The sequence below is a fragment of the Harmonia axyridis genome, chromosome 4 (genome assembly GCF_914767665.1).
Source record: "Harmonia axyridis chromosome 4, icHarAxyr1.1, whole genome shotgun sequence".
Classification (NCBI taxonomy): Eukaryota; Metazoa; Arthropoda; class Insecta; order Coleoptera; family Coccinellidae; genus Harmonia; species Harmonia axyridis.
The window spans coordinates 21,031,968-21,048,927 of record NC_059504.1 but is presented as its reverse complement, the minus strand read 5'-3'; the positions used below and the strand labels follow the sequence as shown (position 1 = coordinate 21,048,927).

The 16,960-nt window shown below is 34.9% G+C and overlaps 1 protein-coding gene across 1 annotated transcript in view; it reads right to left on the bottom strand.

Annotated features, from left to right (window-relative positions):
• The window catches only part of LOC123678192 (protein timeless), a 32,504-nt gene that overhangs the window by 9,479 nt on the left and 6,065 nt on the right, over positions 1 to 16,960 (bottom strand). The window contains exons 2-5 of the mRNA XM_045615084.1: positions 5,255 to 5,375; positions 3,255 to 3,802; positions 2,435 to 2,818; positions 444 to 727 (exon numbers count right to left, since the gene is read on the bottom strand). Coding sequence (XP_045471040.1) covers positions 444 to 727; positions 2,435 to 2,818; positions 3,255 to 3,802; positions 5,255 to 5,351 — 1,313 coding nt within the window. The 5' untranslated portion in view covers positions 5,352 to 5,375. The remainder of the gene's footprint in view (positions 1 to 443; positions 728 to 2,434; positions 2,819 to 3,254; positions 3,803 to 5,254; positions 5,376 to 16,960) is intronic.

Here is a 16,960-nt window from a genome sequence, read left to right as displayed (position 1 = left end):
ATGAATATCAATTGTAAATAGATTATTATTAGTATTACGATTTTACAGAAGAATAAGAAAGAAAATATATGGCTTCACTTGTTGAAATATATTTTATGTTGAGATGTTTTGTATATTTTATTTGTAGATTAATACGGGGTATAAACTGTTCGATTATGTGAATTATCCTCAGTTCAATTCTGGATGGGCTGATGGGCAGTTCTTCCTTTTGCTCCGCTTTATAAATGAACTGGCTAAAGTTCGATATCAAGCGGTTAAAGAGGTTTTGTATCTACAGACTGTTGACCTACTGATTTGACATTAATAATTTTAGTATTAATAAAAGAAAATAAAATAAAACACTTGACTTGATGTTCACAATTTTTTACTTTTATTATTATTTAAGTTATGTTTCACCAAGCGTTATGCGAGGTATCAATTTCGATTAATAATTTAAGACTCACATGTTGGTACGGCTGCGTTTCACCAATTTCTTTCGTCGAAGCTCCTTCTTTTCCAGGGCAGTAATTGCCTTTTTTCCGGATATGTATCTAGTTTTCTGAAAAGTGTGTGGTTTTTGATGAACCGGTTTCTGACTTGGCTGATCGTCATCATTGCTGGAGGTCGATACAAATTCTTGATTCTCGACCTGTGTTCCGTAACCACAATCTGATATTTCGCTGTTGGAAGAAGGACATGGTCTCTTCTTCGAGTTGACGCTTTGGTCAGTCCATAGGGAAGTTTGGGACTGGAACAATGTGCTATTTGATTATTTTGTAGCTAATTATTTATTTTCTGTGATTTTCATTTTGAAAAAGTTCATGGTTAATTTTAGAATAGCGACACGAAGGTTCAATTCGTTCAATTTGTCCATTATTTCCATCGATTTGTGATAAGGAGCATTATCGTTTTTCTCCATTTTTCTATCAACATCTTTTGGAACTCTATGTTCCCAAATTTTGACACATGTTCTAAGTTTGATACTAACGAGAAAAAAGTGGCACCACTAGATCAATCTGCACGCCAGGTGCGAGACTTATTATTATTATTTGAACTGGGGTCGTTGTGGCTCGGTAAGCATTCCGAACTGCAACCATGTAGATCTTTTGTTCCCTACCCTACTCATTCTTGGAAACCCAAGGAGGTCGTCAATGAAGTTGATAAAACTGACAACCTCCTTAGGAGCCTTGGCCGTTACCTCTCGGGTATCCAGGAACGGCTTTCCCATATGAATGGTTCGTAGACCAGCCAGCTCTGGACACTTGCATATCTTGTGTTCGGCTGTTTCTGCTTCTGATCCACAGAGCCTGCAAATTTCATCTGCTGGCTTTCCCATATGGTACAAATGATGTTTGTACCGACAGTGCTCCGTCAGCGGTCCCACCATCACCCGAAGCTCGGCTCGTGACAGCTTCAAGAGCTTTTCGGAGTAGGTAGGTGAAATCATCACGAATTTCTTGGCCAGGAGTGTTTGTCCAATAGGTTATCCTGTTATTCAACTCCCATTGCTGGACCGCTGCCCTATATTGGTCTTTTCCCAGTCTACAGAAAGGCTCAGCAGGTGTTAACCTTGATGCACTTTTTGCAAGTTAACCGGCTTTTTCGTTTCCTGCAACACCACAGTGCCCTGGTACCTACAGTACCAGTGCCTCTGGCCAGTTGCCTTATGGTGTTACGGCACTCCCAAGGTCAACAGAGACACCTGGCAGTACGATTCCAGGGATCTCAGCGTGGTTGGGCTGTCCGTGGTGATGTAGACATGTGCCCTCTTGTGGTTCTTTTTAAAACACTCCTGAGCGCATACGTAAACAGCCAGTATCTCCGTCTGTAAAATGGAGGGCTCACTTCCCAGGGCTTTAGAGATCCCCAGTTTAGGAGCATATACCCCAATGTCAGTACGCTCTCTGATTTTGAGGTCCGAAACCTATTGAGTAACGTGTTATGATGCTTAAAAGACCTGGTATGTCTACTTATACCTGTAAAACTTTCAGACTAAACGGGAGATTTATGCCTACTTGATTTTGAGAGATCACTATAGTTCGTATATTTGACATTTCTCGTGATTCTTGACTCTTGTGACCTGTGAGTTAAGAAGAATAATATTTTATATTCTATGCTCGTAACAATCTTCTATACTCTGAATAGAACAATAGCTGTGTGTCATTATATTCCAATATGAATTCGATATGAACTGAATTGTGAAGGTTTGTAGTTTCTCAAATCATGATTTCATTTTCAAAAGCCCACAGACAGATATAGCGATGAATCGAACAAGTCTGAAGAACACCATCTTAAAGAAACCTGGTTAGTTCTAGCCAAACCAGCAGGTGGACTACATCAAAAAGTACGAAAAAAATCGAATCAGTGCGTACACCAGGGTTTTTAGGTATCGTAGATAATAGGGTTTCTACACCGATTTTCATTTGAAATAAATTTTGAAATTCAATAAACTTACCTTATTACTGGTCGACTGACTGACCATAGAAGAGATGCCACTGCTAGAACTGGCCTCAGTCTCCGTGGACTGAACCCTCTTTATCTCGGCGATCGATTTATTCCTGCTGTGTAGAGTCCTGGGCTCCTTCAAGCCGTTATCTGTGGTTTTGGCAAGCTCGTTTCCTCCGTTGGTATCACTGCTGTCTGAATTAGGATCAGAAGTTATGAACTGCGAAGAACCGCCGTCATCTTGAAATGGTGCAGAGGTGTTACTCTCGTTGTCTTCAGAGCTCTCGCTGAGCGAAGCCTCCAACCATAGGTTCAATAACTTCTGCAGGGTACCGACGTGTTGATCTTTGTATAGAAGAGCTATCAACTGAACCATCGTGACACTCCAGCAGATCTGAAAAGAGGCAGAACTCTAATTTGGTGAACATTTTTAAAAGAACTAGTAAAGCACTTCTTTTCGACAAAAGTTGAAATTGTTATATTCCTAACTTCTACTGTTCTTTCAATCGTGCTCACAACGCCTCACATTATTTTTGTCAATATATTCAAGAGGTTATGGTTCCAGGATGGCCAATGAATAGAATGAGGTGAGTTGTAAATGGAAACAAGAGTTTATTCATAATAAAAAAATAACGACATATAATGACCACCAGGATGCAGCATTGTTTGAAGTTTTAAACGGGAAGAACTATTATAACTGAAAGTTTAGGATGAAAGCAATTTTAGAAGAAAATGGTGTATAAGAATTAATAACAAACCACTTCGAAGTGATAATTTGAGTTGACCGAAAAATTCTACAACTATTTTACCTCATCAAGATAAAATCTCACCTTTTCCGGGCAAGTTATTAAGAAGATGATGATCTTATCGATGCTCTGCGTGAACAGATTCCACACAATCTGATTTTGCAAGGTCGAATGGTTGCCCTGAACACTAGTTTCGGGGACGTGCAGAATATTCCTTAGCAGCAACAAGCAATCGTTGACACTGTCACACTGCTCCAGAGTCAGAGGACTCTCGCAGTTCATCATCTGCTTTATATGGTCCAAAACAGCCTTTGTATTACGACTGTCCGAAAAGGATTCCTTACTTTCCTTGAGGAGGCTGTTGAGCTCGAAGATGCTGTGCTTACCCACGTCGCTGCTTTCCATGGCCTCCAGTGGTAATAGGTACTCAGTGGGGATGGTAAGGTTAACCAGAAGTTTGATGGTACAGTTGACTATCTTTTGGGAGTTGGTTACATTCTTGTTCTCTTTGAGGTGAACCAGCAACGGTATAAGGTCACTCTGGATGTGCTTGCTGAATCCGATCGCTCTTCTAAAGGTCCTAAGGTTGGAATCTTCGGTGCTCAGTTTCTTGAGGATTTCTTCTAGGGATTCTGTGGAAGGGAGACTTTTAAGTTCTGGTTGAATTTTTAATTGGCGCACTAACAATTCTAACCTAAGCAAAGTTGACGGAACCCAACTAAATTATCTTATTATTATCTGAATCTATCCTCTATAGAATATTGATTGATGCATCAAAAGTATTTTCAGTTATTAAACAAATACCAAAAAAGTAGGTATTTCATATCATGGCAAAATGTTTATTCTGCATAGAAAATGTTTCCAGTGACAGATGCCAACCTGTACTGGCATTGACAGTGATGATTCAAGTGAATTCATTCATTTGCGACGTTCGCATAATGCCAAAAAGCAATTGATATTATAGAAAAGTGAAAAAAAAGTCTAGTCAATTCTATAAAAAAATTTTGTTGATCATTAATAGTAATTTATTTTGTTTTTATTTCATTATTGAACCCCCAACTCAGAATAGAGTTTCATTTTTTCTAATTTTTTTTGATATTATATCCCATATTATGTTGATTTTAAGTTGTTTATTCAGTTGACAATCTATAATATATTTTGTGCCTCAAAATAATTTTATAATATCTGAAGATATTTATTTTACATACTTCATCATTGAAAATATTGAAGCTATTCAAAAAAGAGGTAAGATGATCCCTTGGATGATCCACAGGGATCATCTTAAACACCTTTCGTAAGGTTTTGGGAAATCGATAATATATCAAAAAAAAATTTATGACTGAATATTTCGATTAGGGTGTAGGGAATCTATCGATTCCTTCGAAAATATTCCAAGTCCGAGAGCTGAAGAATTCGGTGTACAAACTTAGAATTATCAAAGCCACACCCCTAAGCCTGAATACCCATAAAACTCGGAATATCAGGGCGAATAATTCAATTGAGTTCAGACCAGATTACGAGAAACTACATCTACAACATATGTGCAACACTTGTACCGACAACAAGAAGATTAAAGATTTTCACATCTGTACCCGAGGCCGTCGAAAACGTACCTGCTACGAGTGCTACGACCCAAGTGACCAGCGACCCTAAGAATCGATTAGATAAATTATCATCTTGCATCTTCTTCAAACTCTTTTAGTGGGTTGGAAATAAATTGAATACGTATTTTATCCCGTTCTTTTATTTCCCTAAATTGTCCTTGGCCTTGAACTACTTAATGGTCACTGTATAAGGACCACAACCCACAAGGGCAATAGAAAGAAGGACACTTCTAAGAGGAGTATAAGTTTTCAGTTTTGCGCTACTCGGAGAAACTAAAGAATTAAGTCAATTCTTGCTTAAGGGGATCATCTTGGGCACCTTTCCCCTATTTCGAGTTATTCGTAGCGAATGTCATTTTCATTTGACTAATTGATCCTAATTACCTAGAAGGGACTCAGAGGTATTAACCTTGAAGAGTCGATAAAACATTTTAGAGTAGGACTATCACAAATACAAAATGTAGAAAAAATTTTACTTACCCAAACAATCTGAGTTTACTGTTATTGCATCTCCATTCCGTCTAAGTAAAGAGGCAAACGTGTTACGTATTTGATGATTACTATTGACCCAAGTCATGATTGCTCAAAATCGACAGTGAATCTGAAAAAAGTTGAATGAATAAAAGAGTTGTTTATTATTATTCCCGATATTGATACAATCTTATTGTGTTTTTTTGTTGTTTGTAAAATAAAACATACGATTGCAAATGTAAAAACTTTTGCCAAGCAACCTAATATACAGGGTGTGCGACAAACTCCATGGGGTGATACTGCATGTGCAAATAATGATAGTTAGGTAACTTTTGCGAGAACTTTTGTTAGTGAATGCTTCGTTTTTCGGTTTTCATAGGATGTTGAAGTTTCTGACTATTTATTGCTCTCATTTTTTAGAAAGATAAAATGGCCAAATAAGAAAAATTGTGAATTGTTCGTTCAATTTCGGAGTACAGGAGTTTATATAGAGAGTGTGAATGCCCCATTGTTCTTCATTACGTATGGTACATTGGCAGTTGGTACATTACAATGGTAGCAGCAGAGGACAGTAGGACGTTATTGAATTTTGTTGCTAGAATGCATTAAAACTGTTGAAATTACCATTTTAATATTAAAAAAAAAACTTACACTATCGAAAATTATGAAATTGAGGTAATTTATTGTTAATTCATAAAATTTTACAACCTGACCGATCATGGTTTGCCCTTCCCCCTTATTTTTGACAGTACAGGGTGGGCAAATTTCGATGTTTTAGCACTACAACTTTTAAACCAGAGGAGATAGACAAAATCTGATACCCACTTCTCGGTCTCTTTTTCTGAGAAACTATCAAGGGTAGTATTCATTTTTGGCCACCTTCTTTTGTTTTCGAGTTATAAGCGAAAATTGGAAAAATGGCGATTTCGAAAAACATCTATATCTCCGCTAATACTAATGATAGAGCTCTGAAATTAAAACATTATATAGGCATTTTTTTATGTAGAATTCAGTAGCGTGCTCGTATTCTCGAAAGGATTTTTAATTACGAAGCTATGACCCAAAGTTATGTTTTTTTCAAATGGGAACACTAGATTTCTGTGCCATTTTTGGAAAGCTTAATTTTTCTCGATTTCAAAAATATATAACATCGCATGGTTTGTATCAAAATAAATAACAGAAAATGGTCAAAAACCTTTTTTTACCTAAGATTCTCATTATTTCTATGGTTTCAACTGTTGACGAGCACAGAAAAATTGAGCTTTCTATAACAAGAGTAGTGTCCTTCCATCAATCTGATTATTTCTATGCTTTTTACTAATTTATACAAAATTCGAATCTAGGTATATTTTATAAATTTTTTATCTAAAAATAGATTCGGAAATAACGAAAAGATCCACAGGATCGATTGTTTCAATCGAAAGAGTTGTAATGAGATGGATGTATCAGAAGATTATTTTCATAGGTCTCCAGAATGAATACGCACAGTTTATTCAAAGTCACTTGAACTATTCCATAAAAACTCTTGGCCATATATGCCCCTTTGAAGTGGATACCGCGATCTGCAAAATACCGGGGTTTATCTAAAAGTATTGTTAGGCAATAAATTCACTGGGTCCAAAGGAAGTTCTGGAAACTTGGACGAACCTTGTATAATTGAAATATTCATTTTCCTCCAAGTGACTTTGGATATACTATACCAATCCATTTCAAATAGCACATGAAACAATGCATATATGATTGAACAATTTAATTACGAAGGAAATTAGTAAAAATCATAGAAAAAATCAGATTAACGGAAGGACACTTCTATTGTTATAGGAAGCTCAATGTTTCTGTGCTCGTCAACAGTTGAAACCATAGAAATAATGAGAATCTTAGGTAAAAAAAGGTTTTTGACCATTTTTTATTATTTGTATTGATACGAACCATATGATGTTATATATTTTTGAAATCAGGAAAAATTAAGCTTTCAAAAAATAGCACAGAAATCTAGTGTTCCCATTTGAAAAAACATAACTTTGGGTCATAGCTTCGTAATTAAAAACCCTTTTGAAAAGACGACCACGCCACTTGATTTCACGTAAAAAAGTGCCTGTATAATGTTTTAATTTCAGAGCTCTATCATCAGTATTAGCGGAGATATAGATGTTTTTCGAAATCGACATTTTTCCAATTTTCGCTTATAACTCGAAAACAAAAGAAGGTGGCCAAAAATGAATACTACCCTTGTTAGTTTCTCAGAAAAAGAGATCGAGAAGTGGGTATCAGATTTTGTCTATCTCCTCTGGTTTAAAAGTTGTAGTGCTAAAACATCGAAATTTGCCCACCCTGTACAGTACAGGAAGTGAGAGAACGTGAATTGATCCTCAATATCAATACCTATGGTACAGAAGAGTTGAAGTATGCAAAAAATTTTCTAAATAGAAGATTACGAAATTAGAGGAGCAGCATCTGGATAGTCTTCAATTCCAGGAATAGAAGTTGTTATAAGACCCCCCCAGGTGTTTAGGTGTTATATCATATATAGAAAGACAACGAATTCAAATTAAAATTAGATAATGAATACTGTGCGTAATTTCTGATCCAATTAGTATAAAAATTCTGCCATACTATTTCTTGGCACAAAATCAAAATTCATTTCAAACGTCAAAATTTTTTATAATCTAATTTTTAGTTTTCCATTTAAGTGTGCGATGATGGTTCCGATTTATTTCAAATGAGGAATTCATCTATACCTGGAAATAAGATGTTCGATCAATACAATCAAAATTACAGCTGAAAGAAAATAAAAAAATAGAATTATTTTGTTTTAGCTGTAATTTTGATTGTATTGATCGCACATCTTATTACCAGGTATGGATGAATTCCTTATTAATAGTACTAATAAATGGTACCATGGTACCAATATGGTTCCATTAGAAAAAATTGAGTTTTACCCCAAAAACGATTATGATGTACTTTATTTGCTCATAAAAAACGCAATTTAGTATTTTTGACGGGATTTCGATTTTTCTAGTATTAGACGGGTCAATTGGAATAAATCGGAACCATCATGGCACACTTAAATGGAAAACTAAAAATTAAATTATAAAAAATTTTGACGTTTGAAATGTCACTTATATAGTATCATTGGATTCAGACGATTATGCAGATTTCAAAAATGTAATAATATACAGGGTGTTCCATTTAAAAATCGAAAGTTGCTATCACATCCGGCGAAACAGGAAGTAAAAAAAAATCATTTGTAGATCAAAAAATCAAAAAATATTATGTAGGGGGAGTCCGGGAGAGTTTACCAGGAGGGAGACTATAAGCACGGCTCATAAAAACTTTGTGTGTCTATGTATTAAGAGATGGCTCCACTTCTTGGATGTCACACGCTCACCACGAGATTCTCCCGCGACATCATTGCGCTATTCAGTTGGATTTAGGAATGCGAAGTGATAACGTGGTTTCGTGTCTGATGAGTGATTTTTTCCGATTTTTAACATTTCATTGCTGTTGTTTTGTATCCATAGATTCAAGTAAGTAACTTATTTATATGGCAAGTATATTCATTCTTATAGCACTAACAGCATAAAGCTTTTATGAAAGTGGCATAAATTTTTTTTTTATTGAATAACCAACATATTAGTGTGGGTTGGGAGACATTAGGCACATGTGAGGGCGAGACTTTACCCAGGGTAATCTCTCCCGCAATTCGCTAGTAAAGTAATTTTTTCTATATTTCCAGATTAATGAACACCCAAAATGCCCTTCCAGTATAAGAAGAAAGATTCAACAAGGAACAGGAGTAATTTGAATTTATCAGTGATAAAAAATGCTTTAGATGATATTGACAAAGGAAAATCTATTAGAGGTGCTGCTCTGGAGTATGGAATAGATAGAAATACATTGCGAAATTATCTCAGGGATAGACAAAAATTAACTAAAATAAATGAACTAGGAAGCCAGTTCAAAACTTCTCAAATATTCTCAATAGAAGAAGAAAAGAAACTCGTAAACTATCTTCTGACTTGCAGTAAGATGAATTATGGGTTGACTAGAAAAGAGGCTCAGAAACTGACTTGCGAGTATGCAAAGATCAATTCAAAAAGAGTTCCACAGTCTTGGACTCCCAATAAAAGTGCTGGTAAAGATTGGTTCAGAGGATTTATCAGTGACGGCTCGTGCCCTCGAGATGTGGGTCGGCCACACACACACACATCTATATATATATATATATATATTTTTTTTTTAAATTCACACTAGCGTGGTTATATATATATATATATATATATATATATATAGATATATATATATATATAAATATATATAAATTTTCCCACACCCCTTATCATACTTATAACTATATAAATAAATATATATAAACAAATAGATTTCCACGTCACCCAAGAGGACGGGTTGGTTTTTTGTTTTTAATGGGAAACCTCACCTAGAATAGCCCTATTATAACCCAATATAAAAATGTAGTTCTCAAATCAATGAAAACTGAAATAAAATGAAACTCTTGAAAAAACAGAAATAATAAAATATTCAATTATCAACATAAAATATATATTTGAATAAACATACAGAAAACCTCTCACGAAAACATATAAATAAATGTATAAAATATAAAAAAATCTTATAAAGACCACAAAAAATATTGTGGAAATGACCGCATGTATTCTGGTCGAAAATGTATGAGCTTGCTTACCCTTTATTCATTTTTATAGATCAAATCAATTCGACGATCTTTCTTTGTCGCGAAGTCATCAATTATTTTCTCGAAAAAAATGTTTCCTCTGGCTAGTTCTTTAACTAAACCTCTTTCGATTGATATCAGTGCCAGGTTATTTAAACGGTCTTGAGACATCATGTTCCTACTGAAAGATTTTATTCTTTTGAGCGCTGAAAAACTTCTTTCTACTGACGCGGATGTTGGTGGCAGGGACAAAATCATACAAAATAACTTATATAATTCAGGAACATCGGAAACAATATTATTTGAGAAAATGAATTCCGCAATACCATTCAGCATATTTGAATTGCCGAAGATAGCATTGTCCCAGTACATGATCAGAAAATCAATACCTAACTACTATCGAACGGCATAAATAAGTTTTTTTCTGATTAAGACGTTATATCCCATTATCAACCATTCATATGAATATATTTATTATATTTTCATGATCTGAAAATCAATAGCTACTATCGAACGGCATAAATAAGTTCTTTTCTGATTAGGACATAATGTCTCATAATTAACCATTCATTTAATTATCAAATATTTGAAATAAACTGTAAAAAGTTGCTGCTTGACGCTCTGCAATAGGATAACCGGCCAGCCGACCCTGTGTATTGGGAAGCGACCTTACATCGAGTTGTTGTGCCGTTCTACTGAGTGGTCGTATTCTGGGCGTATGTCGTAGTATCTTTTCCTTTACGTAGCGCTCTCGGTAGCGCTGGTTCCGCCATCGGCTCTCGGCCGACCTAACGTGATGAGATGCTTTCAGTGATATTCCAGGAGTTGCAATTGTATAATTGTAACATTTGTGTTACATTTCAGACCTTATGTTACGGTGTTACGTACAATTCTGGAATAACTTGTTTGGGGTGATGTTACGAAAAGTAACCATTTACGATTGTGGTTTGTTACAATTTATGAAAGGGAATAACAACGCTGGATGCTTTGGAAATCGAATATTAGGTGGGTCCGAAAGAAAATATTGGCCGGTATAAGTTATATTTTCCTGTTCTGAGTGGAAATATTCATTACCGAGGGAATTTGGATATCGAAATCGATAACTCCGATTGAGTTTGAATGAATTGAATATCTAGAACTATTTTCTATTTCCTGATAATTTTTGGGTCGGCCCGGCCGACCCTGCCGACCCTGACGAGCCGTCACTGGATTTATGCGAAGAAACTCTGAACTTAGCTCAAGAATCCCCGAGGCAACCAGTTTGTCAAGGTCAACAAGCTTTAACAAAAAAAACGTAGCTGATTTTTTCGAAAATCTGAGAAACGTTAGAGAAAAATACAAATTTGAAGCTCACAACATTTATAATTGTGATGAAACTGGCTGTACGACTGTTCAAAATTGTCCGAAGGTATTAGCAGGCAAACATGTACGTCAAGTAGGACAAGTTACTTCAGCCGAACGTGGCTCACTAGTGACGGTTTGTTTCGCCGTTAACGCTTTAGGAAATAGCATTCCACCTTTTTTTATTTTCCCAAGGGTTAAATACAATGAGAGTTTTGTAGATGGTGCACCAACAGGCTCAGACGGCGATTCCTATCCAAGTGGATGGATGACAATAAAAAGTTTTGTGAAATACATGAAGCACTTTGTTAAATATTCGAACGCATCACTTCAAAACCGAGTCCTGCTCATTCTCGACAACCATGAGAGTCACGTCAATATTGAAGTTATCGAATATGCAAAACTAAATGGAGTAACTTTACTGACCTTACCACCACACTGTAGCAACAAGTTGCAGCCTTTAGATGTTGCTATTTATTCATCTTTCAAAGCAAGATATAATGCAGCTATGAATAATTGGATGCTGAGTAACCCAGGGAGAACCATTACAATTTATAATACACCTGGTTTTGTGAGCACTATCATGTCGCAGGCTTTTAGTCAATCCAATATATTGAGTGGATTCAGAAAAACCGGAATACATCCTTATAACCCAGATATCTTCACGGATGAGGATTTTTTATGCTCCTCAGTAACGGATAAAGAGATGACTGGTGAACTTCAAGACCAGGTTGCTTTGACAGCTGCTTCGACATCAAAAGCTCACAAACTACCTTTAGATGTTACCAGTGTTGAATCAGCTTCATCATCAACTATAGAACACATTTCAGAGCCTTCGACATCTGCATCGGGGATCGCTGTCACTGCGCAAGAAGTGGTATCTAGAGCTAGTTCAGATATTAAAAATGCAGAATCCGGGATAGGTCTGAAATCAAAAATAATTTTGCCAGAAGTAATTAGACCTTTTCCAAAATCTGCTCCCAGAAAAACTATTCGTCGTGGTAGACAGCCAGGAAAAACTAAAATTTTGACTAAAACACCAGAAAAATTCGATTCGAGTGTTAATGACGAACCGAAGGAAAAAAAAATTAAAATGGAAACAACAAAGGCTAAAACAAAGAAAAAAACTGTCAAAAGACAAATTTTACAGTCAAGTGACAGTGAAAGTAGTCCTGAAGAAGAACTCAAGTATGATGATAGCTCTGATGGCTTATATGACGTAGATGATTGGTATTGTTTTTTATGTGGGACAGACGAGAAGATAGCCATGCGACTGTGCGCTGTTTGTGGAAAATATGTCCATGAAATGTGTGTTGGGCTAACAAGATATGACAAGGAAGAGTTTATTTGCCCTCATTGCTCAAAATGAGAGAATATGAAGAACTAAATTTTTGTATTATCTATATCTGTGATACTCATTAGTTTACCAAATACTTATTTCTCACCCCTTAGCTATGGTTCCTATTTTCTTATTTTTTTTTATGTTATACTATGTGCATTGACATTAAAACATTATATTTTTGAATACAGTCAGTATTTTAACTTATCATTTTACCTATTTTCAAGTTCGGGTATTGTCTCCCCATATGGAGGGTAGAGTCTCCCACCCAGGTGGGACATATTAGCCAAAATTATATTTGTGAGAATTCGTATATTACTTTTGAATTATTTGAAGTACGCCATTCGTCCTTGTGACAATATGTAGGTTAATAGTGCCCCTTAATATAAAATCAACAAAAAAAAGCTATATTTTAACCCAATAAGAAATATGGGTATTTTGGTGTGAGGCGGGTCAACTCTCCCGGACTCCCCCTATATGGGATATCCCAAATTTCAATCTATTACCTTCAAAACTAACAGAGGTACGATACGGGGGATGTACCATGATCCTGTTACACCGGTATACATATATAAAAAATAATAACTTATTTTTTCTGCATAAAAACAGCGTCCCTTACGAAAAAAAGGCATGAGAGATTTTTTGTCACAAAATGAACGAATTTGAAAATGATTTAAAGCTTGAAATATCTAAGTGGCATAGCCTTTTCTCTTTCAAAAAAAGAGATCATTACCGGTATGCTTGCCAAAAATTATCATAAAATTCTTATTTGCATGACAATTAATGCGCAGTGACTAAATTTTATTATTATTTAATTTTCAGACTGATGAATAAACAGTCAATTAGTCAGAAATACTAAGCATTTGCAACCAAAAATTACATGACAAAGTGTAATTAATTTTCTCCCTGGAGTTGGGCGAACTTTTTCTCCAACACCCTGTATTTATGTGAAATCCAATAATTCACTTTAGCCAATATCAATAAGACGTTTTTCCTTTTTGTTCTAACGATATCTCTATTTTCTCTGACATTTCAGTCATGATGGACACGTGATACTTAATAATTTTCTGTTACCTACGTAAGCAAGCTATTGAACCTCAAACAATATTATATACCATTCATTTCCATCCGCGGTAAAAATCTATTAGTGCTGAAAAGAAAATCATAAAGAAATCGAGCACGTTCCCTGAACACGTGCTCACTTTCAATGAACTCCATAAGGGGGACTTTTCTTTTCATTAGTATCATAATGCATTACAATAATTCAATATATCAAGTTCGAATTACTTTAATCAGAGTAAATCCATATCGATGGTAATTTTTTGTATTTGTTTATCTGATCTTTTTCGACCAATTATTGACATTTTCAATACTTTTACATACTATACACTGTGTCCGTAAAGTATTGAACAAATTCATTTTCAGCTAAACAGACCATTTTGAGAAATAATCCTGAAACACGTCGATTTTTCATTTTAATTTACCGTATTTCAAAATAATAATCTAATATACAGGGTGAATTACTTTCGAGTAATGACGTCATCGTCATTTTTTTAAATAGAACACCCCATTTTGTCTCAATTTTCCGATTACTCTAGCTGAGCTGATTCCAAAAATGTATCACATGTTGATTCCAAATGATACAGGGTGGACAAAAATACAATAGTTTTGTGTGTACTCATAAAGTAACGCGTAACATTCTTCATTAAATTAACAATATTATCAAAAATATTTATTGTCTAGCGACAATTGGTTTGAATGTAACACCCTGTAGTTTGTTACATTTTTAGATTAATAAAAATGAGCTGTTTCCAAACATGTTTGATACTTGTGGTCTAGCAGACAGAATATGAAAGAAATTATTTCTTATCAATTTAAAAGAAACATAGCCGTCTAGTTTTTTATGAAATGTCATTATTTGTTTATTGCCGCTAGACAATAAGTATTTTTAATAATATTGTTAATTTAACTAATAGAGAATGTTAGGCGTTACTTTATGAGCACACACAAAATTATTGTATTTTTGTCCACCCTGTACCAATTGGAATCAACATGTGATACATTTTTGGAATCAGCTCAGCTAGAGTAATCGGAAAATTGAGACAAAATGGGGGAGTTCCATTTAAAAAAAATGACGGTGACGTCATTACTCGTTAATGTGGAAATGATCGCAATATGGCGAGAGGCCAAACACTAAAACGATTATACCACGTCATCAAAACGCGCGAATTTTATTGGTTCATTAAAACATGAGTTTAATCACTGAATATTCGTTGAATAATCACTGAATAATCAATGAATACTCATTGAATTTTCAACAAATGGTCGAATATTCATGAGTACACATGAATAATCAAGTGTGAATATTTGTTTGAATGAATTATTCGAATAATCGAATAAATTTAAGAATGAATATTCGAATACAAAAAGTCGAAAAAGTCCCAGCCCTAGTTTCTACGCCAAAACTATTTTTATTTTAATATATTTTATTTTCCAAAAAAAAAAAAATAAAAAGAAAAGCGGATATACATAAATTTGTAAGAAATATTTCTGGTTCAATATTTATATGATTATTTTTATAATAAAATGAGTCGGAATGGAGACATTACCAAAAAACTGATTTTGACTGCCATTTTTCCAAGATTACAGCACGAGCGGCAAAGATACGCCAATGAAATTCGAAATCTATCATCATCATTGGCTGATTTACAAATTTTCCGCCATCAGGCTAACTTTTGTTGCCTCTGAATTTTGATAGGGTAGGCGTTCGCCAGGTGCGCCAAAATTCAAAGGCGGCATTTCAAGCTTGATCAACAAAAATTACGTGTGTAGAAATTCAAAGTACCGAATGAGATTTAATTCAGTCAACAACAACGGGAAAAAAACTGACAAATTTAATTAACATCAAAGGTGGCTCATTATTTATCATACTCATAAATATTCAGAGCCAAATAAAATCATACAGTTTTTGGTCCTTCGAACCGGATCAAAAACTGTATGATTTTATTCGGCTCGAAGTACCAAAATGTTGTTTCTTCGGGGTCTGAGTAACAAAACTGTTGCTTCTTGTTTGAAGGACAGCATAATGTTGATTATAGATGAAGGAAAATACCATAATGATTTTAACTTGTTTAATTTGCCTTGTTAAGAGAGAAAGCACATACACTGAATAAAACTGTAATTCTGCGAGTAAGCATGGAGTTGAACCGCTGCGGAATTATTATTTTTCCTGTGTAAGCCTTAACATCCTGTAACTTTAAAACGTATCAAGATATCTATGACTCTGATATCTTATTATTTCGAAAAAAATGATCGGGGTTCCATGAAGATTTTTCATTAAGTCTTAATGTTCTCGAGATGCTCGAATTTGGGACACACTGTACACGTAGGCTGGACGGACGCACTCGGCTTAAAATTTGCGTGAGACCTTTAGGCTAAATGATATCATAATGAAGGGACAACCGCACAAACAGTAGTATATTATGGAATTCAAAATATGAAAACGTAGAACTGATCGATAATTATTAATTTATGTGTCACATTATCGTTGAAAGTTTTGAACGGAACGCACCCTAAGAACACAGAAGTGAAATCGGGTTCCGATCGAAGGAATAGGTTATAATTAAGATGCATAGAATTTTATCTTGGAAAACTGGACGTGTGCCAAAAAAAATTGAAACGCTCCAGTAATGTCAACTTATGGTAGAACTAAGATGCAAAGAAAACCTGGTGTGTCTACTTATACCTGTAAAACTTTCAGACAAAACGGGAGATTTTTCAGATTTATACCTACTTGATTTCGAGAGATCGCGGTCTGTTTCAGATGGCGCATACATCGTTTACATTTGACATTTCTCTCAATTCTCGACTCTTATGGACCATAGGCGTAGTTTTTTTTCTTGGTGGGGGATAATCGAAAAAAATTTTTTTTGACGACAACTTTTATTCATATCTGTGATGTTGGAAAAAGAAGTTTGAACCAAATTACTCGAAATAATTTTTTTTGTTACTAATTCGGTTGTTCTTACCTCATACTGGGTGTTCTAAAATTAGAGTTACGAAGGAAAATGAGAAATTACTTGGATAATTTCGAGAAAAAAATGTTTCATGAATATGAGCCCACAAACGCTTTGCTTTCAATATACAGGTTGTTTCTAGTGTGTCGTACAGTTTATCAAATATTTATTAATCTTCGCTACAGATTGGGTAAATAAATACCAAAACTTATAATTAATGCATTCATTAGAGCTTACTAGCTGGATCTTTATAATAATTTGGATTTTCCTGAGGATTACTAGAGATTTTTTCTCGAAATCGATAGCAGATACAACAAAACTATAGCAAA